The sequence below is a fragment of the Halichoeres trimaculatus genome, unplaced genomic scaffold (assembly GCF_033239565.1).
Source record: "Halichoeres trimaculatus isolate MK-OKI-2021-1 unplaced genomic scaffold, fHalTri1.1 fHalTri1_scaffold_11, whole genome shotgun sequence".
Lineage (NCBI taxonomy): Eukaryota > Metazoa > Chordata > Actinopteri > Labriformes > Labridae > Halichoeres > Halichoeres trimaculatus.
The window spans coordinates 20,865,895-20,878,563 of NW_027437189.1; the positions used below are offsets into that span (position 1 = coordinate 20,865,895).

Genomic DNA, 12,669 nt, shown 5'->3' on the forward strand with positions numbered 1-12,669 from the left:
TGTCCATTACAGTCCTCCCCAGAGTGCACACTTCCTCTCCCCTGAATGCTCTCATTTGTCTTCAGAAGGCCGTGACCCTCACCACATCCTCCAGCTTTTCTTGACTCTCTTTCAGCGGCAGATCCCCGTCACCCAGTTTGATCTCCACTTTGTTCCTTTTTGCAAACATCTGGCAGATCTCCAGGAAGGTCTTGTTCTTGGTCTCAGGGACCACCAACCAGATGTAGACCAGTGTGACCAGACAGATGACGGAGAAGATGATGAAGCTGTAGGGACCCAGGCCTCTCTGTGAGAGAAAAGATGAAAACAGTGTAAATATGTCGTCTAGATGGGCATACACGTTGTCAAAGAGGAGGTAAAGTCACATTTGACTTATTTTCTTTTATATTTTTAAAGCCTTGTTTGTATGCTGTTGACATTGATGAATAGAGTGAAAGAAAAGGGAAAGTTTTTGTTTTTCACGAAGACAACATGACCAAACAAACTGGATAAGTAATGACCAGCAAATTTCTTCCACACGCTAGATCTAGAGAAAATGGACTGAGGATTAAAGATGCTCAAAGTATGCACGCATCTTAGTTTAAAAACAATAAAAAAGATATCCAAAAGTGAAAATAACCTTATTTTACTTATCATATATCATCCACTACTTTACTGGTTAACCTGGGTCACAGACTGGTCTGAGCCAACCCCTGCTGTGACAGCATTAAAACCTTAACTACCGGTCAAAACATCTCCTTGTCACAACCGTGATGTTTTTATGATTTACGTATGTTTACACTAAAGTATCAAGTTCCCACAGCCTCTCTGGTTGCACTTTGTGTTTTGAAAAACTTCCAAACTGGGTGTATTATCATAAAATCTTAGGACTTGCTTGAGATAACATGAGTTGATCTACACATTACATTGCAAAGTGAGTCTCAAACCTTTTAAAACAACTGTTGAGCAGTGAAGGACAGAGGAAAGTTTACTGTGGTACTACAAAGAGCCACATCACACATGTGGTCTTGAAATGGCATAAAATGAAAAATAAATAAATAAATAAATAAATAAATAAATAAATATATATATATATATATATATATATATATATATATATATATATATATATATATATATATATATATATATATATATATATATATATATATATATATATATATATATATATATATATGTCTGGAGATCCTACATGTAACCATGGCTACATTGTTTACATGTCAACCCAGCTGTTTGCAGCCTGTAGCATGTCAATGCTAACTGGTGTAAGGCCTGATGTCTTCCCACGAGGTGAGGAGAAGGAGATGGGGATGATCGAGGTGAGGAAGATAGATGAGCTAGCTGTGCTAACCCAGCAACAGAGCGAATACCGGAGGGCAGAGTAGCATTGTGCAGACATGGCTAACAGAGCTAACATCAGACACCAACGCCATGTTGGAAGAGCTTCACCTGCTGTGAGCAAACAGGATCCAGGAGACAGAGATGGAGCATAACTGAAGAAGCTCAGTCTTGGACCCTGTAGAGGTGGAGGCTGGCTGAACTGGACAATGATGGACAAGCTGTCATCATTTGTTTTCTTATGGAGCTTTTTTCACTTTCTATACACTTTCTTACTTTTGTTTTCTTGATTGCTGCTGTGACTTCAATTTCGTTGTACTTGTTACAATGACAATAAAGTTCTGTTCTATCCTATTAAATTCTAACGTCAAGGGACCAAAAACAGATTTTGACAATTATGCTGCATTTGAAGCTTATTGTGTGTTTGGATGAGTATATTGTCTGAATGTAGAGTTAAGCTATGAAAACCGTTTTGAAATTATATCAAATTTAACAAACCACAGTGGAACTAAAACACAGGAAACATCTGTACCTATTACATGACAAAATAAAAGCTTTGATTCCCCAAAGTAAGGCTTCCTCAGAAATTGTGTAACTGACCTCAAGGAAGGGGAAGACCAGGCCAACAGTGAAGTTGGAGAGCCAGTGGACAGAGCCTGCGACCATGAAGGCAGCGGGCCGCGCCGACTGCCTGAACATCTCAGTGGTCACCACATAAGGAATGGGACCTGGAAAAACACAGAGCATGTTATCTTCAACCCAAACACTAGACACACGCCATCAGTTTGAGGAGTCTCATGTGTGAAACAGCTGAATGCAGGTCTACAACATGTATCATTACAGGTCTGCTCACATCGGAGCAACACGTGAGCTAATGGATCAGCCTGTTGTAATCTGTGTGTTAATAAGCACTGGCAGGGTCACACTCACTGGGTCCTATGGCGTGTCCTATGACATAGATGATAACACAGGCGATGCTGACATAGGGCATCCACGTCACGCTCTCCTGTCGACAGAAAACAAACAAATGTGATCCTCAACCAGCGTATTGATCTGTTTAACAAGAACAAACATGACACAGAATCTGCTTAATCTGGATTATGAATTAGTGTTATTTTTCCTGTTTTAGTGATGGTTATCTAATGTTTTTTTTTTTTTTAAAGGATGAGATCATAGGGCTGGGTTATGTGTCTGTGGTTTGTGGTTCTGTGTAATGGTCAGTGTCGTTCATGGGTGGGTAATTCTGTGGTCATGTCTCTGAATTCTCATGACCCCAGCAGATATACATGTCAAGTCATCAGATCCGGCTCTAAATGTGTGTTTTTGGCTGGAAGGTAATTACAGTATCAAACTTTTAGTGTTTCTGAGGGGAGCTGTTGGCTCTGTTAAATCTGACTTTGCACTTAATGATACAGACCTGTGTGAAAACAAAACAACAAACTGATTCACATTAGCAGTAGACAATTATGCAACGTAATAAAGAAACAAGTTTAATGGATTTGGTGTCCTTCTGTCAAACACAATATTTAGGGATCATAACATCAAAATTACAACCATTACAGCCCCATTGCATCAATTTAGGATTTGTAAATAGCTAAAATAGTCATAATGGTGCAGCATCCTGTTCTGCAAAGGCCTTTAAATGAATATTGTTGTTGTGTTATGCCACCTGTATTTCTTGGATCCTAACTAAAAGCATCCTGATGTTTATAATGATTTTACCGTAAAGAGAATGACATAGAGGTACATTAATGCAGCAGTTTTTCAATGCATTAGGTTTAAAGCTTTCTCATGGATCCACCAAAAGCGTCATCTCTGCCTCCATTATGTGAGCTGGGCCTGAGCAGCTGCCTGCAATCAGTGCTCATCCAGCCCTGTTCAATCAGCTCCTCATCCTCAGGGAGCACAGATATGCGCTTCACTGTGATGACTATGCGTCTGAATCCCTGCCAGAGGCTTTCTTTTGGCTTGCATTAGGTTTAAAGTGTTCTATGCTGTGTTTTTGGGACCCAAGTTACAGGGATAGTTACCTCCGCAAAGGAGTTCATGCTCTTGTTTGTTTGTTTGTCTGTGAACAACGTAACTCAAATAGTAAAAAACAGATCTTAATGAAATTTTCAGGAAATGTTTAAAATGGGATAAGGAAAAAGGGATTTAACTTTTGAGGTGATCTGGATCACTGTCTGGATCCAGGATTTTTTTTGAGATGGGGCCGTTTTCACCATGTGTGTATATAACTCCACGATAAATGGTCGGAGTGCTTTGCAAAAGAATACAAGACAAGGTCACCATAATTTCTGACAGATGTAAAAGTACGATCCAGATCCTGGTAATATTCTGGATACTAAGATCTGGAATACGAAATATGTACTGAGTCATCATAATTTTCAACACTGTCAGGTAACAAATTATTGTACAAACCTGCAACTAACACCAAATTGTAGCAGACAGTCTGCTGAAAGTATAACATTAAAGTAGGACTAAAGTGTGGCCTATTAGTTGTTGACCAAAACAGCTGGTAGTGTACAGGTACCGTACACAAGGCTGTTATGTTGAGTAGGACATACCTAAAGGAAGAAGTAAGACAATAGACAGTGTGGTATGAGGCTTTAGTCTTAGTAATGTCACCCATTGTTTTCTGAAGCTGAATTTTAAGGCCCAAAACAGGTGGATGCTACATTAGCAATAGTGACTTGTCCTGTTGAAACCTTGCATGGGGCACAGAGGCAGAGTTGAGTTGCCTCTCTCTTCCAGGCCAACAGCTACATGGGGCCCACCTGTCAGCCAAGTCAGCTGTTCCCCAAATTTTACCTGATTATAATAATGTGTAGCCGTGATATCTTCAAAACAAATGAAGAAGTTTGCCCCTGTAGAGTAGAGAAGGGAAATACGCTTAACAAATCAAGTGGGGTTTTTTGTACCAGGATTTGTACAGATTAATTTCTTATGCTTTAGAGAAAGGCTGTCAGACTCTTATATCACTGCACTACCTAAATACTTGTGCCTACTCTTTTTGTAACAGACTCAAACCATCAAGATGTGTTCGCTCGACAGGTCTGTGGTCCAGCATCCACAGTGAAATATAATGCGCAAGTTTAATTCAACCTATGATACATATTTCTGTCAATAAAATGTGGTATTTTGTGTTTTTAAAGGATGCTATACCTACATCAAACAAAGACAAGGTCTGTTTTAAATAAAAGATAAAGGTCAGATTTTTCGTTGGAAATACCATAAACTGGAGTGAAGTTATGAGGTCAAAAAATACATCTTACTCTCCTCCCTTCAAATTAAATACTACTCCCTGTTACCAGTTTATTCACTGGGAAGTGCAACATTAATGATCTTCAGCACCAGGATCATGACTCCCCCTATAGGAATCTCTAGCCTCAGATATTTTGCATTATGTTGTGTAGGACACTGAACCACTAGAGGGCAGCAGAGCAGCATAATAGTGATGAGAGTTAGACTGAAGCTTTCACGTGATACCTGAAAGTTGAGAGCAACAGTGAGCAGCACACAAGCCCCACAGCAGATCCCAAAACCACAGAGGAGGAGCAGCCGTCGTCCTGAGGCCTCCACGATGAACACCTGAGAGCCAAAAATCCTCTGATCAGAAATATTTACTCCTTTAACTCTCTACTTTACTTTCTTTATCTTCTTTAGTTGCCTGGGGTCCAACTGTTAGGGAAGACCTAAGGAGGTACTTACAGCTGCTATGGTCATGAAGACATTCACTGCACCTGTTCCCACAGTGACATACTGGATATCATTTGGTCTGACTCCTGCAGAGCCATAAATGCTGTCTGCATAGTAATAGATCTGTGAAGGGAGATGGAGGTGAATAATGGTTAAAAAAATGCCTTGAGTTAGAGAAAACAGGTAAACAGAAGAAGGATGCAACAAAGGTTTGAGTGACTAGGTCAAGATGGATCCCGTATTGTCTCCTGATCTTTAATCCTCATGATTCAGAGTCTATTTGATCTGCTGCCAGAGCAGAACCAGTAGCAGTCTAAACAAAGTGCTCTGGTGTGATGTTATTTCTAAAATAGTCAGTCTGTTGATCAGTGGGTCAGAGACAAGGACAAGGACAAGTGGCACAACAGGCACGGCTCACCGCGTTGACCCCTGACAGCTGCTGGCCCATGTTCATGATGATAATGGAGACCAGCTGCCAGCGGAGGGAGCGCTGGGACAGCAGGCTGAGCACTGACAGGTGTCCCTCAGCCCTCTCAGACTGGTCCTCCAGACGCATCTCTGACAGCTCTGATTCCACGTTGTCCCAGCCGCGAAGACGCTGTAGTGCTGAGGGTGAAACATGTTCTTCAGTATAGATCAATCATTTGATGTTTAAATGGCACCAAACACAGCTTCTATAAGAAAAGGTCTTAGGTTCTGAACTCTGTCCAGTAATCTGCCATGAGAAGGCACTTTGCAACTCTTCAAATAAAAGTGCTCCATTAGCTGGCAGGAGTTTCACGCAGAACCAGACTCACTGGTGGGTGGCCATCTGCCTCGACCAACCAGACCAAAAAAAAGGAAAAGAGAGGAACAGGGATCCTCGTATCCCCTGCCATGTTTCAGTCCTTTCTGCCAACCTCACTTGGCAGTTTTTGTGTTTCCTCACCTTTTTTCGCTGTCTTCTCATCTCCTTTTTGTATGAGCATGTACCGAGGACTCTCTGGGAAGAAGGGCAGCAGTAGAAGCTCTATCGCAGCAGGAATACCAGTCAGACCGAGCATGAGAGGCCAGCCTGGACACAGAAGGAGCAGGAACATCTTTATAAATGGATTGACTCAAAAAAAAAAAAAACAGCTGCCAATGACAGGCTTTGCATCCAAGCAATAAACCCTGGTCTAATATTTACCTGTGCTGTTGCCCAGTATGTTCCTGATGCCCAGCACTTGTGCACAGAGGATGCCAATGGTGATGAAAAGCTGTGGAACGATGCCAAGGGCTCCCCGCAGGTTTTTAGGGGCAAGTTCCCCCAGATACATGGGCACCACGTTGGAAGAGAGACCTACAGACAAAGAGATCTTCAGATATACTGTAAAGAATCTTTCATTATCACTCAAACTAATCTGACCTGCACAGATGCCCACTATAAACCTCGCCACGATGATGATCTCATAGGACTTGGCGATGTCACTGACTCCCATCATCACAGCAGGGACGATGGAGAAGATGTTGTTGAAGAGGAGGGTGCCTTTCCTGCATTCAAGGACACATTAGACAAACACTTCAAGGTACGTGCATTCTCAGATGAAGCTCAGCGTTACCTGCCCAGTTTGTTGACGAGAGGAGCAACCATCAGAGAGCCGAAGAAGCCTCCTAACGGGTACATGGACACAGACAGGGACCACAGCAGAGTGAGAAAGGTGTCCTCCATTGGTTTTCCAAAGCGCTCCAGGTATGTGTTGTTATAGAAGTCCTGCATGAACTACAAAGAGAGGACGAACTGAGAGGAACACCTGCTCTGATGATTTTATGTCACACTTCAAACTTTAATGTTTCCTTTTTGCCTCTGTTACCGGTGCAGGAGAGTTGATCACAGCCACATTATAACCATACTGGAATGATGATCCAAATGCAGATATGAGTGTTGCCAGAGCCAGAACCACAGTCAGTCTCTGTCAGGAAAAATCAATCAAACCTCTTCTTTTAAACACAAACACCATCCATCATCATTATTTGCCGGTTGTCACAGAATAGACCCGACAAACACAGCTGTCATAATCACATCTGGTGTTAAACTCACCCCTCTCCTCTCCACGGGCTTATCCCACTTCTCTTTCTCCGCCATGGCTGTGTTTGGACTGAAAAATAACAACAGCACGATTTGTTAATCCTGCATCGGTGGACTCTACCTGACCTTTGGACCTGAGATCAGAGAGCACAGCGCAGGTTTACAGCTCGCCTCAGTTATCTGCTGTCTCAGGTGTTTTTTTTATGTGCAAGATATGTGATACTTTACTGCGCTGTGACTCCAGCGGAAATGATCCAATTGATTGGAAATACAGCTGCCATTAAATAATGAAGCAGTGTTATCACAGAATAAAGCCACATGAGTGTTTTTATTGCATATTCACCTGCAGACTGAATTAGAAGAGGTGTTATTACAAAACCACGTCTCAATGCTAAAATCACAATCAGCTGGCAAAGATTCAATGCTGATCCTGAGCAGAGTGAAGGCTAATCACTGAATAAAATTCACAACAGCACACACAACATCTGTTATCTCTTTTATGAGTGAGTTGTCTTTCTTTGTCACATGCTGCTCTGCTTCTCATATCTCAGACGCTTAGTGTTTATTAATACAGTGGCCCTGAGGTTGTTTGCTCTTGAAATTGGATGTCTTCTTCTTCTTCTTCTTCAGGGAGGCCTGTTATGTCAGCCGGTGGAAATCTGAAATAATTAGAAATCAGATCTATGTGTACTTGCAGAAAAATCTCAAAGTTGGGTCAAAGCAGAGCTAGCTTTTAGAAAGCAACTTCTTTAAAACTCTGCTGGGCTATTAACCATACAAAAAAAAGTGTTTTTATTTTTGTTGACAGATAGATCTTTCCATTACTGTTTCATTTAAAATACTCAAATCATAACTTTTCATTGATAGGTTGGAGTTCAGAGCTTGGTACATGGTGAGAAGAAATGTTTTAAAGTTCCTATATTATGTAGAAATCACTTTATTAAGTCTTTTAGTGAAATTTGTGGGTCTTTGGCTTTCCTCCCAGCCCACAAAATGTGATATTTAATGACAAACCTGTACTCAGTAGTGCTTGTGAATGTAAAATCCTGACCTAAAACGAGCTGTTTGGATTTGGGGGATTTGCCGACGTCAGCGATTCCCTTTTTTGACCAATCAGGAGCAAGTCTGACCTGATTGGTCCACGGGATCAGATACCCCTGCATCCCCGACTCACAAGAATGCCAAAGTTGAAGAGCCATCACTGCTCTGTTTTTGGCTGTAAACAGCCACATAGTTCCATGCACAAGCTTCCCATCTCGGAAGAAGACAAGACTATGTGGCTAGAGTTCATTTATCAAGGAAATGTGACAGCTACACTCAGTAAAACTGTGCATGTGTGTGCTAGTCACTTCACGACTAGCTGACTGCTATCTGCTTTTCCAACTTTGGACAGTACAACAGAGGGCTAGTGAATACACTGGTCCTGAATCCAGGCGCATTACCAACCATCCACCAACAAACCTGGGACCCTGGAAATGTGAGTATTTTAAATGCTGTGTGCTGTGGAGCAGATGTAAGAGCTTTTCCTCAGTGTCCCCCCTGTCTGCGTGTTAGCTTCAGGATGCTAACTTTAGCTGCTGTTAGCCTGTTGTTTTAGCCTGTAATGTTACGGCAAACGAGCTTCGCTCTTTTTTAATCATTGTGCACTCGGACCTCATGGCACCGCTCTCAGTGACGCTGAAGAGCGGGGCAGTATCAGCGGGGGCTCATTTACATATGAAGGCCACGCCCACTAAATCAGAGCGTTCTGAGCAGAGGGGCTATGAGAGCCTGGAAACAATGCTGCTGTGCTTGATTTATTGGCTTTTTGGACCAAAACATGTTACTACCATTTCATGAAGACATCAATGATCCATATTAAACTGAAGAAAAGGAGCATATTATGGGACCTTTAATCCAGGTAAAAAGATTGAGATGATATTCAGTAAAATCAAGCTCTGAAACAGGACAATTGATGAGGTCAAAATATGTGTATAAAATTTGAGATCATGATCACTTCTGCATGTCTGTGCTCAACACCAGGGAAATATTTTGGAGCAAAAGCTGCTCCGATTGTTCTGAAATTGACATTAAAAATACTTTAACTGACAGCGTTTTCCATTCCAGAGTTATTTTGCATCTCATTCATTTTCTATATCCTGTTTAGGGTTGCAGGTGGCTGGAGCCTATCCCAGCTGTCTTAGGGCGAGAGGTGGGGTAAACCCTTGACTGGTTGCCAGCCAGTTGCAGGGATGACGCAGTGGCAACCTTTAATGCGCACACTTACACCTTCAAATTTTGCATCTTTTCTTTGTAATTATTCCTGTGTGTTCATCACATACATCATCCCTTTGCCTCTCAAGCAGAGCTCTGAAGCTTATTGTCAGGTGAGTTATCAGAAATGCTGCTTCAACTTAACTTCAGTTTAGCTGGTGGTGGAGTTGAGGCAGAGTTTGAGCCTCACCTCTAGCTGCTCCTGCATCAGTCACACCAGCTGGGTCTCTAACTGTGAAAAACACGTGGCCTATGTTTCTACCTGACATTGGTATTAACTTAAATAATCCACACGTCTCATCTTCATCATCCTGGTGGATGGCAGCAGATTCATATCAAGAATTTCCAGATACATGGCTCCATTCTTTGCTCCGTCAGTTATATGAAGTTTGCCAATACTATGAGATGAGAAACAACCCCATGCCATGATGCTTCCACCTTCAAACTTCACTGTTGGTGTTGTGTTTTTTTGGTGATGTGCAGTGCCATTTCTCCTCCAAACATGGTATGTAGTGTGACAGCCGAAAAGTTCAATTTTGGTCTCATCTGACCACACAACATTCTCCTAGTATTCTACAGGCTTGTCAAGATGCTGTTTTGCAAACTTTAAAGCAGCCACAACATGCCTTTTCTTGAGGAATGGAGTCTTGCAGTCTGAGCGTCCATAGAGGCCATGGCGGTGGAGTGCATTGCCTGTTGTTTTCTCTGTAACAGTTGTATCTGCTGCCTCCAAGTCTTTCTGGAGCACCTAAACTGCTTGGTGAAAAAAACGACCTTTTTTATGGGACCATCAATTTGCTCTAGCCCAGCTGATGTTGGTTTACACCAATTGGAAGTTCGAGTAATAATTACAGACAGATTTCAAGTGGTATGGTGCATTTCCTTGCCAAAGTATACAGCCTTTCCATGGTGTGTTCAATATTATTTTCATGTGTTATTGCACTTAATTCCATATAGTCATTATTCATGGACTAGAATGTCATGATTTCTTTTCATGTGTGGATTATTTGAGTTAATACCAATGTCTGGTAGAAATTTTGTTTGAATTGCATCTTTGGAAATAAATGTAATGAGAAAAAAGTTGACACGTTCAATACTTATTTTCCCCACTGTATAAGAATACAGTGTATGCCACCACAGAAATGATCCTGTCTGATCAGCTTTTCTGACAGTGTGTCGACATTATTTCTAATATTTTGGGAGCCAGCCCCAAGTGGATGCATGAGGAACTGCAGTTTATAGCACTTTTGCTTTGGGAGTGTTGTTTGTTGCAGTTCCTTTCATCTGAAGATTGGACACTTGGACACGTCTTAAAATCATCTCAGAGATGGTGTCGTACTCCCACACTGCTGATATTTTCTTTATGTTTGATCATATAAACAAATTAGAGTTTTTCAAACAGGTAACTTTGTCAAAATAAACACCAGCTACCAGCAAAATTATGTACTGATGTCTGTCAGCAGAGTTGATATCTGTGATATATCTAAACACAGTCAATGGCTGAAGTCCATCCAAGCCACACTGAAGCCCGCGCTCAGCCTCTGTACATGTCCTGTTTCAGCTCTGACCTATCATGTTTACCTTTAAGGACAGCGTGTTGACAACCAGTTCCAAAAAATAGCTCTCACAGCCAAATGAACAGCCTGTGCTGTGAAAATATGACTTCCATTAACCTGACTGGTGAATGGACAACCCGCACAGTGCGGTGCGGCCTTCTGCTGCCTTCTAACTTAATGAATTGAGCGGGCATAGAGCCAGCGGAGGGGAGAGCGGAAACCCTTTCCTGAAGTGTTTCCACAAGCTCCAGTTACTTCAATGTCAGCCAAAAACTCAGAACCCACTCAAAGGATTAATTCCTGCAGGAAATACAGTAAGTGTGGGTCCTCTGTGCGGCCTCTGCTGTCCACAAGGACGAAAAACTGCTAGCTGGTCATTTTGGATGTCATCAGCATAAACAGCGCTCACTTCCTCCATTTTCCCAGACATGCGATCCAGTCGATGTGACTGATGGTCCTGAGAGAGTGAACCCTGCACAAAGTCGCATGACTAAAGGCCAAAAATAAATTATACAGAAGCAAAACTGTGTGTTTTTGTTTCAGTGTTTTCAGGATAAACAGCATAAAGTCTCCATGTCTTGGAAATAATTTATGAGAACTAACCGTCCTTGGAGGAGTTACAGTGTTATTGCCGTGTAATGGAAACTCAGTTCAACCTGATGTATAGGCTTATTACAACACTATCATCCATTTCTGCTCTGCCTAATTTATCAAACACAGACCGTACAGCCGTGAGTAAGCCTTCTGAGTCAAAACAAACAATAATCACTGGAGGATAAGAGGAAATTGGATGTCAACATGGCTGAATTTCTCCTCCCTCACCTTTCAGAGAGTGATTAATCTTATTTGAAGGCAGCTCATCATTTCTTAAGCGGACCCATTAACACTCAATGGGTCTGAGATAAAATTTTAAAGAGCTGAAGAAAGTAAAAAAGCTGTCTTTGTTATTGTTGCGAGCCAGGTTCAGTGGGTACACGCTCCGCACTCATTGGTATGCGTTCAGCCTGCAGCTCAGTGGAGTAAACAGGAGCTAACAACAGCAGGGGTCAAAGGAGAAGTGAGGCTCACACAGGAAAGGTCTGGGTCTGCAGGAGGAAGGAGGACATGTGATAACAGGTCATGCATCCTGACCACGATGACGGCAGTGATGTTGAGTCAAAGCTGGTGACAGGGCTGACTCTGCTGGGCTGTTGCATATACTGCACAGAAAGTTTAGCAACTGAGAAGTTATGCAAGAATTACTCAGTTTCAGGAACTAGAGGGAATTCAACACTGTAAAAAACTGAAATCTTATCAAGTTTTTTTTCTATTATTTTAAGTAAAATTGTTTTATCATACTTAATATGAGCCACATCCAACTGGTCAGTCCAGTCTTTTTTAAAGTCATTTAAAGACAAAAAAGGGGTCTAAATTGCTTGTGACAAGTAAAAAAAAAATCTGCCAATGGAATAAGAAAAAAAATGCTTGAAAGTACAATAATGTCATAATGTAAGTAACTTTTCTCTTGTTCCATTAACAGATTTTTTAAACATTTTTTACAAGAAAGTCAGACCTCATATTTGTCTTTAAATGACTGGGAATAAGACATTTTACTGGACTCATCAGGTGAAAGTTGTTTGTATTAAGTCTTATTTTCTACAAAAAATAAGACAAAAACACTTAAAGAGATTTCATTTTTTGCAGTGAAAGAATGACGAAAAAAAAATATATCAACCAGCCTAGCCTTTAATGTTTACATAAATCATTTTATTTACTGTTTTTTAAGAAATTGTGATG

General features: G+C 41.4%; 1 protein-coding gene across 1 annotated transcript; it reads right to left on the reverse strand.

Moving 5' to 3' along the window:
• Positions 1–3: 3 nt before the first annotated feature.
• On the reverse strand, positions 4–7,147 carry slc2a5 (solute carrier family 2 member 5). Its single transcript, XM_074681800.1, has 12 exons — positions 7,097–7,147; positions 6,870–6,968; positions 6,618–6,778; positions 6,425–6,549; positions 6,206–6,358; positions 5,966–6,091; positions 5,456–5,643; positions 5,050–5,160; positions 4,828–4,929; positions 2,269–2,344; positions 1,939–2,066; positions 4–286 (listed from the first exon to the last, which is right to left on the reverse strand). The coding sequence occupies exons 1-12, from the start codon at positions 7,139–7,141 to the stop codon at positions 62–64; spliced, it is 1,539 nt and encodes a 512-aa protein (XP_074537901.1). The 5' UTR covers positions 7,142–7,147; the 3' UTR covers positions 4–61.
• Between the last annotated feature and the right edge of the window lie 5,522 nt (positions 7,148–12,669).

Coding starts and splice junctions, on each gene's coding strand:
- slc2a5 (XM_074681800.1), bottom strand. CDS start 7,141: ATGGCGGAGAAAGAGAAGTGGGATAAGCCCGTGGAGAGGAGAGGG. Junction 6,092..6,205: donor CATACTGGGCAACAGCACAG/GTAAATATTAGA, acceptor TTCTGTGTCCAG/GCTGGCCTCTCATGCTCGGT. Junction 2,345..4,827: donor CTGTTGCTCTCAACTTTCAG/GTATCACGTGAA, acceptor TTCTGTCGACAG/GAGAGCGTGACGTGGATGCC.